This window comes from Haliotis cracherodii, unplaced genomic scaffold (assembly GCF_022045235.1).
Source record: "Haliotis cracherodii isolate W230 unplaced genomic scaffold, xgHalCrac1.p SCAF_21, whole genome shotgun sequence".
NCBI classification, from domain to species: Eukaryota; Metazoa; Mollusca; class Gastropoda; order Lepetellida; family Haliotidae; genus Haliotis; species Haliotis cracherodii.
The window spans coordinates 7,148,929-7,176,025 of NW_027266277.1; the positions used below are offsets into that span (position 1 = coordinate 7,148,929).

The 27,097-nt window shown below is 38.3% G+C and overlaps 1 protein-coding gene across 2 annotated transcripts in view; it reads left to right on the top strand.

The window, feature by feature from the left end:
- The window catches only part of LOC139470803 (protein LZIC-like), a 158,193-nt gene extending 132,720 nt beyond the window's left edge, over positions 1-25,473 (top strand). For both annotated transcript variants that reach the window (XM_071253091.1, XM_071253092.1), the window contains exon 6: positions 24,509-25,473. In XM_071253091.1, the coding sequence (XP_071109192.1) occupies positions 24,509-24,567 (59 nt within the window). In that variant the 3' untranslated portion in view covers positions 24,568-25,473. The remainder of the gene's footprint in view (positions 1-24,508) is intronic.
- Positions 25,474-27,097: the final 1,624 nt, after the last annotated feature.

A 27,097-nucleotide genomic window follows, 5' to 3' on the forward strand; every position in this document is an offset into this window, starting at 1 on the left:
AATCAGGATGTGGAGCTGGCTTGTCTTGGCACTCTGTACTTGTGGTTTTATCGGTGATGTATGAGGCCTTGAGTTCCACATCCTGTATTGGGGTTTGAGGATAGTTGGCTGTGTCCATTAGAGGTTTTACATGGAAACAAAGAAAAGAGAGTTAGCATGTTAAAAAAAATATGTCATATATAAATACTTCCTCCGTTTGTCTGTAATAACTAGAAAATAAAACAAATTTGATAATTACGATGTAAAAGATCAGTACATAAGTATTACTAAATGGTGTCATGACCAGGACGAATGTATTGGTGGCAGAAAAAAGTGTATCATGGAAAAAATATCCTATTTTCGGATACTATCATTAGATGCTTTATACATATATGTGCATGTGCATATAACAAGTGCATTGATTTATTACACTAATAAGGTATACAAAAGGTGTTAGAACCTTTGTATATCCTTTTTAGAATTATTTGTTAGTTTTGTTGGTTTGCTTTTTCTTTGTTTTGGTTCATCTCAGTTGTTAGGTTGGGTTTATTTCAATTTGGTTTGTTTCACTTCGTTTCACTTCGATTTTCGTTTGGTTCAATTCGGTTCAATGCGATACGGTTCGGTTTCATTCGGTTTGCTATATAGTTTGATTTGCTTCGGTACGATTCGCAGTATAAGTTGCTTTGGTTTGGTTCATTTCATTTCAATTCGCGATACGGTTCAGTTTCATTTCGGTTCGATTCAATTTTAGTTTTCATTTCGATTCGCGATAAGGTTCGGTTTCGTTTCGATTCACGGTATGGTTTGGTTTGGTTCACTTCATTTCGATTCCTGATATGGTTCGTTTCAATTCGGTTTGATTCGCTTTTAGTTTTCATTTTGATTCGCGATAAGGTTTTCTTTGGTTTGGTTCGTTTCACTTCGCTTTTGAGATTGGTTGATCAGGTCAATGCTCAAAATTTGTTGTGATACAAATAACTCAGATGATCAGGCTGATGCCATTTGTTCTCAACTGGCGACCCATAGTGAAAAGACTGGACACAAGTAAACATAACAAAATACAGCTAATAGCTGTTTAGTGATTTGCACCTTTTATATAGGAGATTTTGTATTTTGCACAAGAATATTTTCAACTGGCATTCACAGACATATATGGATAGTTGATCCTGAAATGGTTGATCGCGTCTATAGTGTATGTTTGTAGCACGGTAGTAAAACCTGTCGATGTCATGTGGAAAAATAACCCTTCTGGATTTATAGATTGGTAGTTGAGCTGGATCATATGGACAACTATCTACATTAACGGGCCAATCAGAAAGATCCTTCCAGCTATCATCAAGGTAGCGCTGTATGAGGTGGGGAGGAACATTTTCAAAATAGTGTGTAAGGTAATGATTAGTTTTGTTGTTGATATGTAAGGTCTTGACATAGCAATCTCCTTGAATAATTTCAATGCCCATAACTTTCGTTATTCCATGATCTACTTTTCGTTGGTGTTTTGGAAAAAGCGGATATGGTTTGACGTCTAATTCTATGCATGGTTTGTTTTTCTCTTGCTGGACATTCTCTGACATTGAATTACCTGACAGAACATTGACTGATTTATTGTCTTGTGCTGATTCCTTTTGGTCAAAAAACTTATGATTTTTCAGTGGACGTTTTCGTCGTTTTCCTGACATGCTTCTTTTGAGGTGAAATTCTCTCCGAATGGAGTCTGGAATGCTGCTGCCATACTCCCATGTGTTTCCTCTTTCCTGATCCTTACATTTCACTCTGTAGTAGATTTTGCCATTTGCTCTCTTAGAACTAACAATTGAGTGGATGTCCTCTGGATTGAAAACCTGAGGGATATCCTTGGTTTGATTACCTGATGTTGGACTTGGAGGTTGTACCTGGCTGTCGTCGGGTTGTTTTCTGGATTTGGGCTGGTGATGCTTACTATTCACTCCTCTTTTCCCTTTGTTTATCGTTTCATTTACCTTGGTTGGAGCACTAGGACCTGGTGTGGCATGATTTTCCTTCATTGTTGCCGTGGGATTGGTAGGTTTTTCTGTTGTACTTGAAGCAGGGTTTTTCTTCTTTGTTGGGGTCTTTGGCTTCGGACTCTTGTTGCTGGAAGTACCTGCCTTTGTTTTGGAATTGACCTTCTTACCTTTCTGTTGTGGAGGTGACTGATCAGTAGCCTGGTAAGTTGAACTTGTTGATGGGGAATTGTTGCTGTCAGGCTGTGAATCACTGACTGGTTCCTCATTGTCATCCATGACTCCTGAATCTATGTTACTGTTGTCATTGAGGTATGGTTCTGGAGGATACTGTGGACGATCAGCAGGATCAAAATATGGCTTCAGACGGTTGGCATGGACCATTGGTTTGTGTATTTTGTCGTCAGAACTTCGACGTAGTTTGTAGGTATAATTTGGACCTGTATGGACGATATAATAGCTACCATACCACTTTTTGGTTAATTTGTTGGAAAGGCCTTTTTCAACTTTTTGACAGTAAAGCCAAACTCTTTGACCTGGGGCGAATTCTGGTTCTTTAGCCTTTCTATTATATTGTTCTGAATACACCTCCTTAGCCCGAGCATTGTTTTCAGCTGCAATTGTTCTAGTGATTTCCAGCTCCTCAAGCAAATTTGAAAGATAACTTTTGTTATTGTGGCCTAAATTTTCTTTTGGAATTAATGCTACATCTTGTGGAGCTCTCATTTCTCGGCCGAAAAGCATAACATATGGGGATTTTTGAGTTGATGAATTTGGAGCCATCCGATAGGCCATCATGATGCCAGGAATAAAACGGGGCCAATCATTTTGAGACTTGTTACAATAGGCTCTTATGGACTGATTGATATATGAATTCAGCCTTTCTACACAGCTGTTTGTTTGAGGATGGTATGGGCTGGTATGGGTAAATTTAATTGCCAAAAGTTCACAAATTGCTTTGATGAGTTTGGACATGAAGTTCTGACCTCTGTCTGAAATTAAGGTCCTTGGTGCACCATACCGACAAAATATTTCTCTAACGAGAACATCTGCTACTTCTTTGGCTTCTTGGGTCCGAAGTGGAAAAGCTTCACACCATCTAGATGATGCATCTGTGATGACCAAAATGTACTTGTACTTATCTGGTGTTGTTGGCAGGGGACCGAGAATGTCAACATGCCATCGGGTGAAGACCTCTTCTACAGGTAGTGGACGAAGTGGTGCCTTCTTGCCATGGTAGTGCCTCTTGGTCTGTTGACATACCTCACATGTCTGGACATAAGTAGCAATATCGCTGTACATTTTGGGCCAGTAGTACTTAGGTCTCATGGTGTTGTGCATCCTTTCTTTTCCATGGTGGCAACCGCCAAACTCTGAGTCATGATAGGATTGCAGGACTTGATTTCTGAGAGTTCTTGGGACTGCCAGCTGTTTAATGAACTTGTCTGCATGGCCTTTCTGTCTTTGTGGAACGAATCTGTATAGGATGCCTTCATCAATTTCAAAAGTATTGGCTTCGATAAGAATCTTTTGACGATCCTTTTCATTTTGTGGAAGGACATCATCCTCTTTGTAGTCAAAGATTTGGATGAAATCTGGACAAATCCTTTGTAGGTGACGTAAATTTGGATGTTCTTTTATACTTACTTCAACCAATGTGTCTTGGGTAACATCAGCATTTGTAGCATGTAATGCTGCGACAACATTAACTGGTACTGACTGATAATCCTCTTCATATTCAAAGGTGACTGACCAATGTGTTGTTTGTGTGTCTGATTCTAAGTGATTGACAATAGGTGTGCAAATATCCTCAGTTTGAGTTGTCTGTGTGACTTGTGTGGATAAATGGGTGTTTGGCAAGATTGTGGTACTGCTAGTTGATTTGCTTTGCTGAGTTGAAGTTACTGAGAAGACTGTTTTCTCAGCATCTTCTTCTGTCTGATCATTACAGTTAATATTTTCCTCATATTCCCTACGTGAGAGAGCATCGGCATTCCCATTGGCTTTGCCGCTGCGGTGAACAATGTCAAAAGTGTAGGTAGAAAGTTCCAAAGACCATCGCCCTAACCTACCTGTGGCATCCTTGATGGATTTCAGCCATTTCAGTGCTATATGATCAGTGTAGACTGTGAATTTGGAATTTGCAAGGTATGGACGAAAGGATCTAATGGCTTCAACTAGAGCTAAGCCTTCCTTTTCTGTAATGCTCCAGTTCTTTTCGCTGCCATGAAGAGCTCTACCACCAAAAGCTATTGGATCTTCATTATTTTTCTCGTCTTTTTGACTCAAAACAAAACCTATGCTCATATCACTGGCATCAGTTGCAAGAAGAAATTCTTTGTCAAAATTTGGATACGCCAGAACAGGTGTATTACTCATAGCATGTTTGAGGGTGTTGAATGCCTGATCACACTCAAGTGACCATTGGAACTTTGGTTTCTTTCCTACTTCTGCCTCTGAATGCTTCTTTAGCAAGGCATTCAGTGGAAGCGCTATGTGAGCGTAAATTTTCACATACTTCCTGTAGAAGTTCGTGAGACCTAAGAAGGAGCGGATCTGCTTTTGTGATTTGGGCACTGGAAAGGTTTTAATTGCTTCAATCTTTTTGTCATCAATTTGAACACCTCCACATGATAAAACATGACCCAGAAAAGAAACTTTGTCCGTTGCAAAATTGCATTTGGATGGCTTTAGTGTCAATTTTGCCTGTTTCAGATAGTAAAATACTTGCTCCAAATGTTGGAGATGCTCTTCAAAGTTTTTGCTGTAAATTATCAAATCATCAATGTAAATCAGCGCAACCTTAAAAAGCAATTTTCTTAGCACCTTGCTCATGAGCTGTTGAAAACAAAGTGGAGAATTTGTCAAACCTTGGGGTAAACGTTTGAACTGATAAAGGCCTTGATGGGTGACGAAAGCAGTTTTATGCTTTGAATCTTCATGTAATGGCACTTGGAAGAAGCCATTAGCAAGGTCTAAAGTAGAGAAGATCTTAGCTTGTGCATTGGCGATGTTATCAACAACATCATCAAAAACAGGAAGAGGCCATGACATTGGTAAAGTGACAGAATTCAACTTTCTGTAGTCACAAACAAATCTATATGAGCCATCGCGTTTCTTGACTAGGATAATGGGAGCTGAATACATAGAAGTAGACTCCTCGATTAAATCATACTTCAGAAAATCATCTATAAGTTCTTCAGTGACTTTTTGGAGATGAGGAGATTGGCGATATGGTCTACTCTTAACGGGTGGGTGGTCGCCAGTGTCAATGATATGTTGGTGCATGTCAGTCTTTCCTAAATCTGCAAGACTTGTTGAAAACATGTCTCTATTTTGTCCCAAGAATCTAAGTAGTCTGTGTCGTTGGTCTGGAGTCAGTTGTGTATTGGTCAAATCAAATCCTAATTCTTGTGCAATTTTAACATAATCCCTGGTGTCATTGTCTCTCTTCTCATTGTCAGTGTTAACGGTACTGATGAATGGTTGGTCACAGTCGATTGCATAAACAGAGTCTTGGTCAATGTAACTAAATTTGCCTACAACTGTTCCCTTGTCAAGAACTTTTTCTTCTTGGGAGGGATTCATAAGCCTAAATGTAGCAGTTTTGCTTTTCACTTTGGAAAGAGTTCTACCACCTGCTACTTCAGTATGAGCAGTGAGGGAAGCAATGGGTTCAATGAGGATGAGGGAATCCTCTTTGGTCTCTGATAGTCTGACCTTGAAATGAATTTCACTCTGAGGGGGGATGTAAATTTGATCTATTGTTTTTGCTAATCCACTAATCTCTTGTACTGAATTGGCTAGGAAATTGATATATTGCCTGTCTGAGGTGCTGTTGTTAAGTATCAAGGAATGACATTTTTTGCTGCTTAAGAGAGTTTATGTTATTTTCATAATCTAGTTTGTCAGTGTTTGAAATACCATCAGGCTCAGGCAGAGGTATGTCTGCAATTATCTCAAGTGTAAGCTCAGTTTTGTCCATTTCCCCTCCAGTAGTATAGGTAATGGGGGTTTTCACCTAGTATCACTGCCTCTGGAAGTGTAGGCAGAATATGGAATCTTTGAGAAAATTCCTGATCCTCAATGACAAAATCTAACACAACTGAACCTAACACTTTGTGCAATTCGCCGCCAACACCTTTAACCTGTGGAAAGGGTGAGTTTCCAAGAGTAAGGTTTTCAAAAGCTGTGCTCAGAAAAGCAGACGAAATACAACAAATGGATGCCCCTGTATCTACTAAACAATTTGTTGTTTTTGTGCCAAATTTTGCCTGAATTACACTGTTGGCAAGGGGCGTAACTAAAGACACTGTTGGAATTTCACTTTCAAAGTTACTTTCCATACCAGACTCCATATTTGCCATGACACCTATTAGTATGTACCGTACTAAGTTAAAGAAAGACAAGTAATCAACAATGTAGTACTTACAATATTTGAAGACTTTTTCTTCCTTTGTTGGTGTCTTTTCGAGGAGTTGGTTGTCTTTAATCCAGTGTTGAGGTCAGAGGTAGATGCAGCTTGCTTGTTATTCCATCAGATGATCACGGTTGGACATGTCCTCCAATGGGTTCTTGTAGTTGGTTGTAGGTAGTTCCTGGACTCCGTGGTTCCGAAAACGATGATTCTCCGCCAAATTATCATGGAACTGTTCTGGGTGAACAATACCTTCCAAATGACGTGCTGGTTTTCTTGGGGAATTAGTCAGCAAAGAGCCAGAGTCACAGGAGACTAATCACAATTTTTATTTACAAGAACAATTAACAATTTACAATTTATGCTTAGATAATAACTGAGGGTGCCACAGAGAGTCGGTACACACTCTGGGCTGTGGGAGAGAGGTCTGCTTGGTAAGAGAGTCAAACCCCTTCCCTGCTAGAACTTGGCTACAGTATGTATTTAATGAAAGTTTGAACAATAGAAAGGAATTTGATTGGTTGATACACGATTGGTTGTGTCCTATGCTAAATGGATGGCTAGACAGAGGGGAATACTAAATCCTGTTTATCCTGTTGGACTGGCACTAATCTTGTTGACATATTTACTGGATGCTTTGAAAGAGATTAGGGTGTCACTATAGATGAGCTTGTGTGGGGGCTAATCCTTAATGCCCTATAGACGAGCTTGTATGGGGGCTAATCCTTAATGAGTCTTAATTGAAGTAATGTTATTCTAATATAGCCCGGTAGGTGATGACAGATATACTTAAATAAATATCCTTTGTCTGGGAGATGGAATCTTGATACCTTAGGCTAGCATTTATCTAAAAGCTTCAAATCAATTAAACTATGTAGACGTAACTCTAGAAGATGCGCTCCCATTACCTTAGGCTAGCAACCATCTAAAAAGCTATAACTGAAGCTACTGATATTTTATATATGCATTTTACCTAATGATAATTATTACTTGCTAAACTATAATTATATGAAATGATGAATAAATATTACACCATGATAACTCATAAAAGCACTTGATGTAGATCTAATTATTATAAGATAACTTAGTATAAATGTTAACCATGATAGTCCTTTGCAATTTTGTCCACAATTTTGTTTGCATTCAAACTCACAGTCATGACACTGAGTTGAGTCAATTATCGTTTTTGATAATTGGTTGCAATCCCACCCGGTAATATTTTGGCCAACTCAGATTAACTAACTTTGGAGAGATGCTGTCTATTTCAACATGGCAACTCGCAAAAATATCTCGTCGCAGTATTGTCTTTGGTGTGGTATTCGCAATATTTTAATGGCGCAGAAATAAAGCTGTTTACAGTAGTTTTGTGCATTGCCTTGAGCTTTAGTACCTACTGCTTTCAATAGTGACCTTCCTTTGTGACCTTGACCATATTGTGTTTATCACCGACAGCTTCAATCATTTCTTACAGGTTCACGATAAGCCTTTAGCTGGAAATTGCTTAATTTGTTTATAGCTTCCTGAACTTCCATTCATGCTGGAATATCTTTTTGATCAAAGCATGTTTTGATTTGGTAAAAGCTGATTTAACTATCATTTTTTGCTGCTTAAGAGAGTTTATGTTATTTTCATAATCTAGTTTGTCAGTGTTTGAAATACCATCAGGCTCAGGCAGAGGTATGTCTGCAATTATCTCAAGTGTAAGCTCAGTTTTGTCCATTTCCCCTCCAGTAGTATAGGTAATGGGGGTTCTGGACCACTTCCACTGGAGCCGGATTCATATACCTATACCATCACTACAGAGGGAAGATTCAGCTAAATTGACTCCAGCTCACCACCACCTGGAGCCAAAGACATAAATTTTTATAGGTAATGGGGGTTCTGGACCACTTCCAATGGAGCCGGATTTATTACCTATACTGCTACTACAGGTGACATTTTTTATGCCAAAATGACTATGCGATTTAACGATAGTCATGAGTTGTATTAAACGAAACATCAATATTAATTAATAATGAATAAAATTTACTATAGCCCACGAGGATATTGGAAAGGTGTAGGAGCAATAAAAAAATTAGCCACCACGGCTAAGGTATCTAAAGATGTGGCCAAGGATTGGTTAAAGAAACAAGCGTTGTGGCAAATATATTTACCGGCACCGCGTTATATACCGAGGAAGAAGTTTGATATTTTTACAACGAATGAAGTTCATCAGGCTGACCTCTTGTTTCTTCCCCACGATAAGGTAAAACGCAAAACGTATAAATACGCTTTAACCATAGTGGATGTGGCTAGTCGATACAAAGAGGCTGAGCCATTAACCTCGAAAGATTCAACAGAAGTAGCTAATGCGCTGAGCCGCATATATAAACGCGGACCACTAAAATGGCCTAAGCTATTTCAAGTAGATCCCGGTCGCAAGTTTATGGGATCGGTAACTAAACTGTTAACAAAGCACAACATCAAAATCGTCCGTGGTGAAAGAGAGGCCCACCGCAGTCAAGCTATCGTCGAAAGATTTAACAGGACATTAGCGGAACGTTTGTTTGGCTATCAGTATAGGATCGAAATGAAATCCGAACGATTGAGATCAACCGAATGGGTGACACGATTATCAGCCGTTGTATCAGCGCTGAATAATGAAGTAACGAGATTAATAGGGAAGAAACCATCCGATGCTATTAAAATGAAATCCGTGACTTCCGAATCTTCAGCACCGAGGAGAGGTAAAGAACGAAAACTAGATAAGATATTTATACCAGCCCGGTGAACTCGAGGGAGGCCTACGTCGCGCAACTGATCCCATATGGTCCCTTAAGACGTATAATATTAGTCGATTGGTTATGAAAGAAGGAGAGCCTATTCTTTATTATCTTCAAGATGGACCGGGTAGGGCATTTGTACGAGAAGAGTTGTTCATAGTTCCCGACGGTACGGTATTATCACCATAACCATAAGCATAGGTAGTTACACCATCCTTATCAATCCATCTCTTTGTATCTAAGGGGGATAATGATGTCTTGTTCATATATCCTATGATCGTAACTTCTTAAAGAGTTCATCTCATGTTTGAATGTTCTACCGTTCAATAATGCTTCTTTATACTGTTCGTGTTTGATATGCTTTTTCACAACATACTTCTTAACACCCTTAGCTTTTCTTATCTCCCCATTATCGGACTTTTTTATAGAAGACATCTTAGGTCTTAATCCGACATACTCCGCTATAGGTGTCCCAGCACATTCATCCTTCATCTTACCTAACACCTTTTTATTTACTACGCTGTGCAGTGGATTATCTTTAGGGTAATCGCTCGTGTAGTACATATCTATTTTTCTGCCATATCTTTATACACATCCTCGGTTTGTATTTCCATCAACAAAGAATATGTGTCGGTATATAACACCTCGCATCTATCGCCGTATTGCTTCTTAAGTTCGTTGTTATAAAAGTCATACATTAAGTGTTTTGACAAGTCGAGAATACTCATACCGACGTACACCGGTCTGTTGAATTTTATATTACTTTTCTGCATATGCAACGCGTCTAAATCATTATCGAATATCTTGCTTCTGTTAAAAGCCGGACTGGCTATAAGTTTCCTGAGTCTTTCTTCCTCATTAGATCTGACTAATTTAACATCAACACGCTTCCTTAGATTCTCCATAGTTTTACCAAATACCGAGTTATTCATGAGCTTATATAGATTCTTTTCGAAATTGCTGGTACTTATCTTTCTTAAATCTGTGTTCAGCCTTATATAGGGCTCCATCCAAGGGCTTTGATCAAACTTTAGAACTCTGTGTATTTTCTTTAGTTTCATACCTAACGATAGATACAACTGGAGATTTCTGTAGTGAACTATATATTTTGTCTTATCCATCAAATTTGGTACGAGTTTTTCTACGTTAGCTAACCTACTATTACCTATCAAGGAGTGTTGATATTCCGACATCCAATCTTTATTAACCATTAATCTTTCGGGAGCTAGCGGATAACTGTTATGGTCTTTATGTAACGAACTTGGATATTCCAAGTCAACTTCTAGTAAGTACTTCGGTCTTCTTCAACAATGCATCCCACGATAGTCCGGGACTGGAATAGTACCATTCCGGGTCCAAACCGTATTGTTTTAAACACGTCTTTCTAAGTATCTCGAATATATCGGCAAGTAGCAGTACATCGGTTTTTAAGTACAGATCGTGATAATCGCCTAAATTCTTACAACCTAATTTATCCCAGACCGTCAGAGCGTGTTCATAATCGGCATGTTATTTTAGATTCTGTTAAGTTACTATAGAATGATTCGAGGGGTGGTAATTCAGTTTCTTCGAATCTAGACCAATCATCCATATATTCGTAAGGATATACACCTTTTCTCAGCAACAAATGACGAGTTATCTTATCGGTATATTGATTTGTTATCGCGAAGTCATCGGGATTGTTCGCATTAGCTAAATTGTCCAGGGAAGATAACAGAAACTGTACGGAGTCTATGAATCTAAGCCCATTACTTTGCTTTATTCTAGATTTCCCATCCTTGTCCCTATAATGTATAGGTTTAGTCAACGAGAACGATATGTATTATTCCATATTGTAAGGAATGCACGTTAAACCGCCGTCGGTCATTGAGATAGCTTGTATAATGAGATGTGAATCGTATCCCCTAAGGTTGTGAACCACAATGGGGATGGGTATTGTTTGAGAATTCATTTTTAGTTTCAAGTTACACTCGTTATGCGCGGCTTCCCGATAATTACCCGTGACGTGACAATGATCTCTTACGGAATCCCCATCCAGGGGTTTATTACAAACATGACAACTAGTTGACTTCTTGACTTTTCCCATCATACCTTACAACTACATATCCAAACCCACAAGGAATATGTTCTTGAGTTTTGTACGTATCTTGATTGCTACGGTTGGTATTTTCTACGGGTTTGATAAGCGCTTCGAAGCCGGCGTAAATTTTGACTGTACTGGCATTTGATTACAATAATGTTCAAATTTTAATATATTTTTTCCCTCTTTAGGCATATCGATCCTGATAGCGGTCTGTCCAACACCTCTACAGTCTTCTTTATGCTTTTCTAATAGATCTTGTCTGCTGTACCCATGTAGGCATCTTTCGCAGAAATATTTCTTTTCCTTATGTTTTGTTTGATCGTATAGCACCCTGTTTAAACTCTTTATCCACGTATAATGATATTTACCATCTTTTTCGATCAAAAATGAATTGATTCTGGGGATATGTTCCGGAGCGGAGCTTATCCTGTGTACAACAATTCCTTTAGAATGTCCGAAAACATTTATAGCTAAATTATTTTGCTTTTCCACCTTATCAATTTGTGATATTGGTGTAGGTTCGTCTATACCATCGAAGTTGAGTCCATCGTTTTCGGGATAGCTAGAAGGTCTATCCGGATGCTTGTCTACGGGGAACAATGCAGATCTTATCATCATTCTTAAACAGTCATCTGATTTATTTTTTACGTTAATTATGGCTTTTTTCTTCTTATAATACGGGGGTAAATCTATATAAGATCCACCTTTGAAGGGCATATAATTTGCTATATCTAAATATAAACTATCGATTTTATCCACACCCCAACCCGAACCTCTATTAGTCCAACGTTCTAAAGTTTCCTGTATCCTCTGAATTGATGTATCTAATGATGCGTTTATAGTATCGGATTCGGTTATAACTTCTTGATTGCTACGGAAATATGGTTCGGTATATCCGACGCTATCGTCTGCGCTACTTTTACTCAATGACATTTTAATCGTCAGCTGGTATTTTATACTATGTAAATCATCTAACTCCTCGTTAATTTTGCAGGATATGATGGGCTTAATATCGTTAACATCCATGCTGGAATTAATATCCATCTTCCAACCTCTTAGATATTTACCAACGCCAGCGGATATGGGTACAAATATTAATTCTTGTTGTTGTTGAATATCCTCATTATTATCAACATCATTATCATCATCATTATTATCTAGTAAAGTGATCAATTCAGCTCTTCTCATTCGAGAATAACCTCTCAGCCCACTGTTTCTCACTCGAGCTTTGAGTTCTCTAACAGTCTGGGATTTGTTGTATTCCAAACCGAGTAAGGTAATCAATTCAGCTTTTCTCATACGAGAATATCCATGTAGACCATGTTGCTTTGCCATAGCTTTTAACTCTCTGACAAAAACCATTGTGGTTGAATGGTATATGCAAAATGAGACAAATGTCTAATTGGTTGTTTTCATATATCTAAATACGTATTCTCCCCAACCTATTCCTCTCATTGATGTAATCTCTCTTCCTAGCATAAATAATCTGATTCCTGACCCTATCAGCACCGTGTTTCTTACATAAACAATAACGACCTTTGACCCCTATCCCGCATTCAGAACACGTATAGTTTATGTGTCCACGCCTGATGTAATAATTGTGTATACCGCAGTAAATATCAACACAGCGTCGACTACATAGAGTCATCTTCCTAATGAGTGTAAATTTGCAATTATTCATGGTTATACATCTATCATATCATTTGTCTAAATGCATATCACAGCTACACTAGTGAATAGCTGAAAATCAATACAGCAGATAATCCAATAATCACAAATGCGACCTCGCAGTTCTTTTGTTCCTCTGACGGTGTATAAAACTGACTCATTGTTGGTCTCGGTATTGGGTCTAGTTTTTTCCCAAAAACGAGGTAGTATTCGTGCATGGCATATTCGACATCCTTAAACGTTTGAATTGAATGTCCTTCCTTAAGCATTTCTTTATGAATAAAGTCTAATATCTTTATTCTCTGCCGTGCATATTGTGACTGGGCTGCTTGGAGTTGTTCTAAAGCTTTGTTATGTCGTTTACGCTCCTCTTCAACTTCTTTAGCGTTTGATTCCCTCATACTGGAAAATAAATAATTACTCCCTGAAAAAGCTAGAGCATTAAAAATAGCTCCACTGACCATCATCGCAATTGATGCCATGTTTGATAATATAAAATATTCAAATGTTTAATTACTTCATTATGTCTTCCGGGATAAGTCCTTGTTTGATGAGCATATCCTTCGTTGCCATAGCCAATCCAATATCCAGAACCATCATACCGATGTCAAAACTATTAAAATCTAGCTTGGGAGGTGTGGCTTTAGTAATCATTTTAGCCATACGAGCATAGCCAATGGCCAAGCCGGTGACCACCGCTGAATGATAAGTTGCGTTTACCAACATTTTACCGTCTGTAACTGGAGTAGTCATGCTTCTTATGGCATTATATGAGGACTAACCTCTAAATGAACTTGTTGTTGCATCGGGGGTGATGTTTTCTCTTCTCCGGTCTTATAAAAGAACCATACAGCCGCTATACCAGCAACTCCTTCTAGTGCCCATGTTTTAATCGGATAAATATTTATTATGTGTTCTGTAAGTTTTCCCGCTCTTTATCCGTTCTCCAGAGATCCATGTAACAATAGTATACATCGCTATCGTCGATACTCAAAACCTCATTACCGCTAATTTTAATCGCGATTTTCCTAACGATAGCACGACCTATGTTATGGGCTCCCTGTTAACGTCGGTAGAAGTCAAACCAATCGTAAATGCTAGTCGGACAGTTCCCGGAACTAACACATCGTGTGCGCCGAAATTAGGAAAGCGAACGAGAAGCGTTTGATTCTGATCGATGGTACTAGGGTTATTAGTTACAGTTACAGACTGACGAATTGCTTTGACCCCTAATGGATCTCGAAGTCTACGTTTTGGGTTTAACTTGTGTCCGTATTGCGAAGACATTGTTATATTGAAATTATATAACCATATGTTTAATATAAAAATGGGTGATGTTGAACTAGATTATTTAGATAACCATGATAACCATAATACAACCGAAGATACTGATGAAACCAGTTTAAGTGGCACGAATCTTAACGATGAACTTATAAAATCAACCGTCAATGATTATTACGATGCCTTAAAAGAAGATAAAAATTATGTTAACCCAATAGGTCGTGACTGTTCAAAGTTTATGCTAGATAGTAAAGGAATAGTGCGACTGCGTGGCGAACCGGATTTGACCTTATGCATTATCAAACTCGTAAGCCCCTAGCCTTGTCTACGTTAGCCAGTAAATATGGCGGCGCGTTTGTTCATGATAAATTAGGTTTTGTAGACTACTCGCAGCTTTCCGCGAAGACTACTAAGGTTCTTCAAAACATGCGTGATGAAATCGATAATACAGATGATTTGGGAGCAGCCTCGATGGTGGCCTCAAACGGACTCGGAGAAATCTTGACCACCTATGATGATCCTCAGTTAAAGGTATCACCATCCTTGGAGTTTAGTATTAGGGAATTAGAAGGTCTTGACAAGGCAATGCAAACAATTCGGGGAGAACTCATAAATAATAAAGCCAATATATCCGAACTCGACAAGCATATAGCTCGAGAGAAAACAAAACTTGAACAGGCGGGCGATGAGTTCAGTAGACGCCGCGTAGCGGAAAGATTACGTAACTTAGAATACGAAAGATTGGCCCGCATTGGCTGCTTCCACTAATAGAGAGGCACTTCGTTCACAAATCAGTAGAATTCGAGAAACTATCGATCGAGTCCTCAACGATGACACTACACTGGCCGATAAAATTAAAACATTGTTCAGAGAACAGGGAATAACAATTGCCACTATTTTAACCGCGTTGGGATTTATTGTATCGACTTTGACTCTCTCGTTAACAGGTGGCAGTACAGGTGGTAGTACACCGCCCACACCGCCAATGATAAAAACGGCATAAAAGAGTGGATAAAAAAACATTTAAAAGCATTAGGTTCAGCACTGGGAAAGCTAGCTGAAAAAGCCGCGGCCGCACTTCACGGTATAATAGGGAGTGTTGTTTCCTGGCGTTTGAATTTATTAGCTAAGACCACCACTTGGCTAAGTCAAAACTTGGGGGGGGTTGATCGTAGCAATCGCAGGGCTGTTGTACGTATTTGCTAAGAACTATTTAACCAAATCAGTTCGCTAACCAAATCATGAGTAAACCAGCCGTGACTCCACCAACTACAAGCGCTGTTTTTTCATCGATATGTTGTTGATTTTTAGCCTCAATATACGGTGGTACTTGTGCGTCAGTAGATGTTTGAGCGATAGTTGGTGTTTGTGGCTTGACTATTCCCGTTTCGCCTGTGATCGTTTGCGTTATTAATTCGACATTCATATCTGAATTTATACCTGTTTTTTGTTGATCGGTAGCGATAACAATTTTATTATTATAGCCTATCACTTGACCGATCTTAAGTTCCATATTACTCGGAGACATGTATAATCCCGGCGCATAAACGTAGTCCACTTTGGATTGAGCGTACTGTAATGCATCTTGAAAACGCTTTATAGACGATGGCATGTTGGTGAATTAATGGCGTCTTCCACGTTTGAGTCAAACTGTTTTTGTGCATAGAGCGCCGTCCCAGAACCGACAATGGATGTTCGTGTTTGCGATTGCGCTCCGAGAATTGCCCATACATACGTTCTTATCGATTCATTAACTCTTACAAATCCTGGGTTAGTAAAATTATTTTCCGTTTTATCATTAAGAAATTCATTTCAAGCGTTTGCGGTATCGTTCATTTGTATAAATTTTGTAACAATATAAATTAAACCACTCTTAAAACTCATAATATCCCCTCTCCAATTGTTACTATAAAGTTCCACGCTTTATACCAATCACCGGTTTTATGCCAATGATCATATATTCTTGCGTAAAGTTTGCTGGCACTATACAACTTACCAAAATTAACATTTATTTTATTAAGTTCTTTAAATACATAATCGCTTTCTTCTTTGACGGATATTTTTTCCTCTGTGTAAGGAACACCTAGACCATGGTTTGCTCCTTTAATACGCCAATCTTTACTCGTAGAAACATTAAATTCCTGACAAATACGCTCATACACGGACCTATCATAATTATTATTTGTGGAATTCCACGCTCGATCCTGCGGTAATGGAGCACTAATTTCTTTAAGTATACGTCTAATCTGATAGTACAAGTGAAATGTTATAACAGACTTATTCAGTTCAAATCCTGGAGCGTAAAGAGATACGCCACATCCCGTTGTGGCACACCATATGGCAAAGTTTAACTGATTCTGCCAAAATTGCATCGGATTGTGAAACCAATTGTGCACCAATTTATTGCTAGTTGCCGTGACCCTGTAATTTTCAAAGATATCGGGGAATTTAACAAAAAAAATTCAGCACCAGAGGCAGTTACTATAATCGATTGATTAGTAATGTAAGTTGATTTCATATTTAAGTTATGATATAGTATCATTGTATATTTAATATGTATGTTACACTCCCGGGAATAACAAATGGTCAGTCTATTGAACTGCTTCATACTATCGATAACTCGGATGGACAGCTCGAAGTCGCTCTATGCGATGTAACGTATTACCCGCGGGGGACCAATATAAATGCTACAAGGGGTTATAATAATGAGACAGAAATAAATGGTCAAAAGTACATTATACCTGATGGGTATTACAGCATATGCTCACTCAATGATGAATTTTTTAAGCCTAATGGAATTAGTCTAACACAAAATGAGTCGAATGGGTTACTGATTTTAAACGCTGGAAAAAAGGATGTAAAGCTTTACAAGAACTTAGCATACACACTTGGATGGGGAGGAGAAATAACAGTAATCAAGACATCAGATCAGGGACTCTATTTACCCGATTTAGTTCCCTATAAAGAGTTGTGCATCCATCTTGATCAAATCAGTACGACGAATAATATTCAACAAGAAAGTCCTTCAACTCTACTCAGAAGTGTTCCAGTGAAAGATGAAAAATATAATAGCAGTAGAACGGAATCTTTCTCAGCATTACAATATAAAAAATTAAAGCGGGGTATTATTTCGGACCTCAAAATTTCTGTATTAGATGTAAAACATCAACCTGTACATATAGAATACTTAAGTGTAACACTCCATATTATAAATAATGGGTGATTCCATATTTAAGTTATGATATAGTATCATTGTATATTTGATATGTTTGTTACACTCCTGGGAATAACAAATAGTCAGTCTATTCAACTGCTTCGTACTATCGATAACTCGGATGGACAGCTATAAGTCGCTATATGCGATGTAACGTATTACCCGAGGTGGACCAATATAAATGCTGCAAAAGATAATAATAGGATAATGATATTATCCCCACGTGGTAATAGCAAATCCATTACTATACCTGATGGGTATTACGGCGTAAGCTCACTCAATGATGAAATTTTTAAGCCTAATGGAATTAGTCTCACACAAAATGAGTCGACTGGGACAGTGAAATTCGACCATGAAGACCCAAATATAATTTTATTGGACCCATCAGCTACACTTGGATTTACACGCTTAGTTGGCACAATACACAAGTTACCAGATCAGGAGGTTAAATTACCTGATTTAGTTCCCTATAAAGAGTTGTTCATCCATCTTGATCAAATAAGCACGACAGATAATATTCAACTAGAAAGTCCTTCAACTCTGCTCAGAAGTGTTCCAGTGAAAAATGAAAAATATAATAGTGGTAGAACGGAATCTTTCTCGTTATAACAATATAAAAAATTGAAGCGGGGTATTATTCAGACCTCAAAATTTCTGTATTAGACGTAAAACACCAACCTGTACATATAGAATACTTAAGTGTAACACTCCATATTATAAATAATGGTTGATGCATCAGGCCCTGGAACGCTCAGACAATGTAATACAATTTCGCTTTCTGATCTCGGAGACACGGAAGGATTCGGTAAACCCGGGTAGCAATGGTAAGTTATACGCTTTACACTTACACGATAATGTATACAAGAGGAAAGAAGTTATATTCCCGGAAAATCTAGAAGATTTAAGCGATGTCGACGTTAGTAGAATTTAACTAAGATAATTTAACTAAGATAATAAATAGTGGTATCGTACTCGCGGCTTATATCCCGTCAAAACGAAAAAGTGTGTTAATCACTCCCCTGCCAGAAAAACCAGGTCATATGTTATATAGTCGTCTGGCAATCCAAAATGTTAGTTTAAATTTGGTTGCTGAATTCGATAATATTAAAGTTAACTTGAGTGCAATACCTAATATTTCTACGCTTATTATTGAAGTCTTGTTCGGAGATGCACCGGAAGATCCCTTCGAAATATTACCAGGTCTATCGATTAAATGGCTCAAGAAACACGAGCGTCAACGTTGCTGTATTATTCATGTCGGAGCATCACTCGTTGCAACCCTCGAGGGGGTTCAAATTATTAAAAGTGGTAGTATTTCTCTTTCTAAGAGAATATAATATACATTTGATAAGGTTGATGTATACTCTCAAAACATTTAAGTAAGACCAATTAAAGACTATTATATATTCGTAATATACACTATGAGTTTATATCCAGCGCTCGATGAAGCAATTGAAAAGATGGAAACTGTTGATGGATTTCGATTACATCAAATAAGCGACATAAAACATCGAATAGAAAAGGATAGGGAGTTGAGACTTGGATTGTATAAAAAAGTATCGCAGAGCCGTGAATGCTCTGGACGGAGTTGACACCGCTCTTGTAGCAGCTGGCATGGGACTCGGTGAAGCCGGTGTCGGTTTACTATCAACTATAATCTCTGCGCCTATCGTGCTCGGCATGGAAATAGCCGCCAGAGTCTCGGGACTGGCAGGAATAGCGATAAAATTCATTTCTCATAGGTTACAAAAGAAAGCATTAAAACACGATAGTATTCGAATACTCAAATTGAGGATCATATTTCGCAGCAGTGGCCGATTGTAAGATATCCGAGGATGAGTTTCGTTTAGTGCTGTCAGAACTCACCAAATACAATGAAATGAAGCAGGAGATTCGATCAAAATCTCATAAGACCAGTGGTATTAGCGAAGACGAGAAAAAAAAGTTCATAGAACAGGGGAGGCAACAAGCGCGTCAATTATTCCGTGCCAAAACCAAAGAACTGGTTGGAGATTAAAAATAGATTGCTTACTATCGTTTGATCACATTTAGACAAATGCTCACATAAATATATATAATAATGGATAAAACTATTAAATGGAGAGAATTACCACAATTATTATATCAGTGATGTCAAACCAACCAAATACGGTTATCAATTGTTTCTTATCAATTTACAAGAAGAGTGTGGTTATATAGTCTGGTCTCCTACTAAAATGAACGAAGAACTTAATAAAAATGTTGAATATCGCTTTATCGATAAAAATAATGAAGAATATTTTTATTACCATTTAGGCTCATCTAAAGCAATGATTGGCCCCAGGTATTGGTGAGCTTAACTTAATCTCATGACTATCGTTAAATCGCATAGTCATTTTGGCATAAAAAATGTCACCTGTAGTAGCAGTATAGGTAATAAATCCGGCTCCAGTGGAAGTGGTCCAGAACCCCCATTACCTATAAAAATTTATATCATTGGCTCCAGGTGGTGGTGAGCTAGAGTCAATTTAGCTGAATCTTATGACTATCGTTGAATCGCATAGTCAATTTGGCATAAAAAATTCCCTCTGTAGTGATGGTATAGGTATATGAATCCGGCTCCAGTGGAAGTGGTCCAGAACCCCCATTACCTATACTACTCCTCCTTTAGGGGAGATTTCACACTTGTATGATACATGTTTGTAATCTAACATATGTGATTGAATTTTCTCATCAAAATTCAACATAATACCCAAATCTACATGTACAAAGGTAAACAACCAGTGTATAACTACCATAGCAACAGTTGTAAGATAAACACCACAAATTTCCCCTTGTGCGCTACCATACGACCAATTTGAAATTGACTGTTCCACAACATATTCAATGAAACTAGAATTTCTGTTGAAATCACATCGTGTGATTAAGCAAAGATTGGTATAGTAACCACACTCTACTACCATTTTGTTACGCAGTGTCTTAAAAATAACTCAACAAAAGTTTAAGTTTGTATCTGTTTACAAATTGAAACTCAAATTTACAACATATATTTACATAACAGTAACAAGATTGGTAATATTGATTATTTTCTGTCACAATTTTCAGATGACACAACTTGTTCTCTAGATCCTTCAGATGATGCCTGTATATATGTACTACATGTTTTCAGTATGTATGCTTTTCTGGCTTAAAAATTAATACAGGCAAAACAATTAAATTCAGTAATGATCTTGCCAAAATAATTTACCTTGAATTATAATGCAAAAATGTGAAAAATTCATGTACATTTTGTCTTCAAGAAACCTTACTCCCTAAAGAAGAAATACCGTGCTAAAATCACTAATTCTACTTATATATATACTTACTCCTTCATCAGGTGAATGAATGCTATGAGGCAGAGAGCATATATATGTATAAGATAATGGTTATGTTATCAGGGATTGAATGCCAACGCTGGTGTTTAGATGCTGGTGACCCACAAAATATAGATCTTGTCATTGGTTAAAGTGAGTACATAGTAAATAGTTACAAGTGAGTAAAAACAAATCCATGAAGAAATATGCTTCTGATATTTTGGTTGTGTGGACAAAGATCAATAATAGACAATGGTATAGGTAACAACACTTGGTGGTAATATTTGATTAAAATTTGGGACACCCCTGGAACACGCCAATGTCCTGCAAACGGTGACTATCTTTTGACAGAGTTGGTACAAACAAACCCTTTGAGGATTTGAACATGTTTGATGTCGGAAATGGGTTTAGAACAGACTTAGCACATGCCAATTTTGTAGCGGCAATACCCTGCAAGTTGTGCCTACATGTGACTGATTTGGTACAAGGAAACCCTTTAAGGATTCGAACATGGACGTTTGTGCACAGTGTAACTTGGAGCCCGCCATTGCTGCTTTGCAGCTATATTTTATATCTGCTTTTTCCCAGAATCCTCACGTAATCACTTGCTGTGGATCTATTATAATATGAAAAGAAGTATAAATCTTTCACCATGAGTCAAAATAAAAACTTCACATTTTTAAAAGTAATCCCATATATGATATACAACGGACAAATGAATCAGCAAAAGGTAATTTTTAATCATAAATGTCCAAAGAAGGATTTTAATTAACTGTGGTAACCATAATTTGTTCCAAGCACCTACAGTATTTGATAATAACATCAACAGTTTAAATCATAAGTCCCAGGCGCGAGAATCTGATGGCACACAAGTTCAGTAGCGTGTATGGCCACCATGTGCGTTGACAACTGCCACACAATGCCTCCACATGGACCTTGTGATGCTTGTGAACACATGATTGGGAAGACGACGCCATTGTTGCTGCAAAATGGTGCCAAGATCTTGCAAATTCTGTGGTTGGTTCTGGCGAGTGCGCAGACGTCTGCCACGAGCATCCCAGGCGTGTTCGATGGGATTGAGCCAGTCCATGACGTTGAATCCTGCATTCTGAAGGAAATTCCTTGTCGAAATTGCTTTGTGGGGTCTGGCATTGTCGTGTTGGAAGATCAAACCGGGTCCATATGCTGCCATAAAAGGCAGAAGTTCTGGTGCCAGTACCTGGTCGCTGTAAGCAGCAGCGTTGAGGTTGCCACGGATGACAAGAAGCCTGGAACGTGCATTGCCACAGAAAGCACCCCACACCATGACGCTTCCACCTCGAAATGTACACAGCACTGGGCGTAACGTTCATGACAGTGTCTCCACACTTTTCAGTCCCTCGTAAGTGTCACTGTGCCCACAATTGACATTGACGTCTGTGTAATTGAGTCAGAATCGGCCCCAATATGGCCGTCATGCTTTAAGGTCAGCAGTTCTCAGACGGTTTTGAACAGTTTGCGCACTCAGTCTACCCCTAAACAGTTCATTTCTGGTTGATGTAGCCGTCAAAAATCGGTTACGGAGGTGATGTAAGACAATCTGACGATCCTCTGCATGTGACGTCACACGTGGTCGGCCTGGCAGAGGGCGATTAGCAGTGGTACCCGTTTGCTGTTGACGCATCTGTAAATCATAAACAGTCTGTCGACTACAACCCATCGTCCTTGCAACTTCAGCTACGGACGTTCCCGTTTGCAACATGCCGATGGCACGTTCACATTGCACATTTGAAAGGCGTGGCATGACAAATGGCCGTAAAGACTTTTGTTTTCTTGTATTTTTCTTTTTTTGTTAATGACTGCTAACAAGTATGGCTGAAAACATGTGCGGTATTATGGCCACGTGACCAGTTGCACGTGAAAAACCACTTTTGCAACAATAGTGCTGTGCACATGATTTTGATCGATTCACCTGCACAAAAACGTGTGTTATCTGAAGAGCAGAAAATATTGCTCACATATTTTCCGATTCATCATAAACATAGCTGCCACTGTGGCCATATTGATAATGTAATTTACTCTGGCCATTTCTGCATGTATCAAGAAATTTGATGTCCAGCAAGTGTATGGTTTTCAAGATAAGGTTATGTTTTTGGGGATTTTCTCATCCAGCTATGACCTTTGACTTTCACATATCCCTGTTTTTCTGGTGTTACTGCATCTAGAATATATACTCAACAACAAAAGATCCTGTGACACCAATATTTTAGTGTATTTTTCAAACAAGTAAAGTTTGGTTTTCAATATTGTAATACATGTATGGAATCAAGTCACAAAAACGCAACTGCTACAGAAAAGCATGCATTCAATGCAAGATTTGACTTTTATGCAAGCCCCATGCATTTCACTACCCAAGAATGGGTATAAAAACATGTGCGTTAACAGGATTCCATATGCATTGTTTAGCATCGTGCTGACAACAACCACTCAGAAAAACAACAAAATTACGCAATTATTCAACATTACGAAATGCCAAGCCTCTCCGAAAATGAGCGTCTGCATGCCATTGGTATGCCTGAAGCAGGATCGAGTCAACGTGATGTTGCAAGACAATTTAACGTCCACAATTTAGTGCTTATGGCAACGTTGGCAACAGACGAATGCAGTCAGAGACCATCCTTGGAGTGGCAGGCCACGCATAACCAATAATCGACAAGACAACTGGATTCGAACAACACACCTACGAAATCGATTCCAGCCAGTAACAGTGACTGCAAGAAGCATACCTGGCCTTCGACGAATATCTTCACAAACCGTACGTCGTTGCCTCAGATGGGCAGGGATAGTCGCCAGAAGACCTGCCAGACATCCCATTTTGACAGGAAACCACCGTCAAGCACGTCTACAGTGGTGCAGACGGCGTCTACGCTGGACGGCCATGCAGTGGGGACAAGTTCTATTCACTGACGAGTCCCGTTTTCACATCAGCCACAGCGATGGACTGATTCTAGTGTACCAACGTCGAGGTGAACGTTACATCAATCATTGTGTCATGGAAGAAGATCAGTTCGGGGGTGGCAGCGTTATGGTATGGGGTGGGGTTACAGCAAGACAGAGGACCTGTTTGATAGTGGTAGAGGGAAATCTTAATGGACAGCACTACCGTGACAAGATCATAAGCCCATCATCATTACCTTTCGACATGACAACGCCTGGCCTCATATTGCTCAACTTTTTTCAAGATTCTCTTCAACAAAACAACGTGAATGTCATCCCCTGGCCGGCTCGCTCCCCTGATCTCTCACTAATCAAGCACATGTGGGATGAGAACGATCGGCATCTTCGACGTCAACCACGTGTTCCACAGACACTCCAGGAACTTTGAAACATGCTCCAGCAGATGGACAGATATCCCACAGGACTTTGTGCGATGCCTGGTTCATTCCATGAGACGAAGATGTGTTGCTTGCATAGCATCCAGAGGTGGACACACACACTATTGATTTGTAAATTGTCATGTTCATGTTTTTTTTATGAAATTAAGCATTTTCTGAAGTCAGTATGGCAAATTAAACCATTTGAACACTTACAGGAGTCTTTTATTTGTATCTTGGTAAAAACGTAACTTTGCATTAAATCTTATTCAATTTCACAGGAACTATTGTTGTTCAGTATATTTGAATAGCAATGCTGACAGTAAATATATTTTTGTTGACAATTTAAACTGATGACTACTTATCCAGATGACGTGCAGTGCCACGGCACTATTTTTGTAATCATGCATTTCGTATGTGCTTTTGTTTTTCAGCATCAGGGGACAAGGTTCTGGCTGTGGCAGGATCACAAGTGGAACAGGCAATCAAGTGAAGCAGAAACAGAAAAATACAACTGTGCAATTGATATTTTGCAGATTCTTTATACAAGATGAAATTTACATTTTTGTTGTTGAAAAATAACTTTGCCTGTCCATAAAAAAACATTGTAACGATTTTCCTTGTGTAGTCGTTCAGCTGGAGCACTTTCATTGCCTGTTGTCTGTCTCCCGGTCCTGGATTAATACGATGCAGTATTTTAACTCACTTGCTCCCTGTTGGTTCATCCAGGATTACTGTTAACAGATTGAGAGACAGTCAGAAACTAAATGCTTGAAATTTGGATGAATTGGACCAAATTTGTCATTTTCTGTGGCTCTAATGTTTAGGGTTTGTAAGGTCTGGAAATAAATCAAATCTTCGCTGAAACTACAAGGCCTATGGAGCTGATACTTGGCATGACTGAACTCAGCTATAGTGTCTCAAATCATGCTCACAGGATCCAATTTGAAATAATCGAAGATCAATCATAAGTTCCAAAAGACCTCATTTCTGGTGTCCCCCGCCGTGATATTGCTGGAATATTGCTAAAAGCGGCATAAAACCATACTCACTCACTCCAAAAAACCAGGCAATCAAATGCAATTTTCCATAATTGAACACAAATGTTTGCCCACACTCTCAGCCCTGAGATGCTTTTATTGCCTGAGAAGGTTTATTCATGTCTTAGTTTATAGTACTTAGAAAAGAATTGAAAATTTACCTGTTCCAAATTGCTTATGATATCCTGTAGCAATGACATCGTGACGATATGTTGTATGTTAAGTGCCCGGGAATAGATAAACTTAAACTTCAGCACAATGTAGATGAGTACTTGGAGAAGTGTGGGAGAAAGAGCAAGGACAGTGTTCTTTTAATTTTTTTTATTAAATCATTGAACTAAGTATTTGTGTTTGTTTTCTTTTAGGTGTGATCTAATTTTACTGAGCTTAAAACGCTTAAAAAACTGCAATATGACATAAACTGATTAAATTTGATGATCAGTCGGTTGGGATGATGCAATCATCAGACATGATTTTACTAGTTCCCAACACTAACAACCATATTTAGAAACCCATTAAATTAGCAATAAGGGGATGAAAACAAGGACTGGTAGGCTTGGAGGGGATGATATCCATGGTAAACTGCAACATTGTATCTCAGTGGACAAGCATGACAAATTCAGCATTATTGTTGATTCCAAAGTTGAAACAGAAAATTTAAACCAGAAATTGTTACATCCCAAACTAGATTGTGAAATCAGTAAATAACCACGCAAGAGAATTAGAAGAATTAGAGAATGCAGTCGACAAGCTCCTCACAGTGAGGCTAACAAAATGATCAAGTGCTACTACTTTAATGACTATTTTACAGAACAGTCACAAGTTCTACATCCAGACAGAAAGCTACCTCACTATGTTATCCATAATAATGTAACTCTTAGAAATATAAAATTAACTAGGAAGGAAGTCCATGGTGTTCTTATGTCAGTCAATACTACTAAAGCTACTGGACCAGATGGAATTAGCAATAGATTATTAAAACTAATTGCAACCTCAATATCAGGCCCTCTTACGCTACTTTATAATACATGTCCTAATACATGTACATGTATGTCATTAAGTGATTCAGTTTTTCCACTTTAATGGAAGGAAGCTTTTGTTATACCTAGTTATAAAAAGAGGAGTTTTAATGAATGTTTAAAATACTGACCAGTTGCTCTCACTAGTTGTTTGGCGAAAGTCTTTGAAAAGTGTGTTCTTAAGTACGTGTTCAATGTTTTCAGAGATAATAATATTTTGACTAATTTACAATCTGTATTAGTGCCTGGAGACAGTACTGTTTTATCAGCTAACACATCTGTATGATTTTATTGCTAATGCTATGGATAGCGGCAAAGAAGTTAGAGCTGTCTTTTGTGATGTTAGCAAGGCTTTCAATAAAGTATGGTATAAAAGTATATTGTTGAAATTGAAATCATGTGGTATTGATGGAAATCTATTTATGTGGTTTAGCAGCTACCTTTTAAAACAGACAACAAAGTAATTATTCTTACATCGTACCAGCTTTTGATTATTGCTCTTATATTTGGGATAATTGTACGACAGAACAAGAAATGACACTTGAAAATGTACATTTGGATGCAGTAAGGATGATTTGCGGAGCAACAAGAGGTACAAGTCACGATAATTTGTATGCTGAGACAAAGTTCCTACTGCTAGTCCAAAGACAACAGAACTCAAAACTAACTTTTTTCTATAAAATGATCAATCACTTCATGCCTGAATATCTTTCTTGCCTAATACCTCGCAATATCTCCGCTAACAGTAGCTATAGATTGAGAGACAGTCAAAATTTGCAGACTATGAGATGTAGGACAAATTATGGAAGAGCATTTATGGAAGGCAACTTCTTTATTATTAGGAACTCAACATTTCGGAGTATATGCTTACTCCTTCATCAGGTGGTGAAGTTGACATTTGTTGACATCCATAAATCCTCTTCCTTATGTGTAACACTTATAAATGCCTTTCAAAGACTTCATA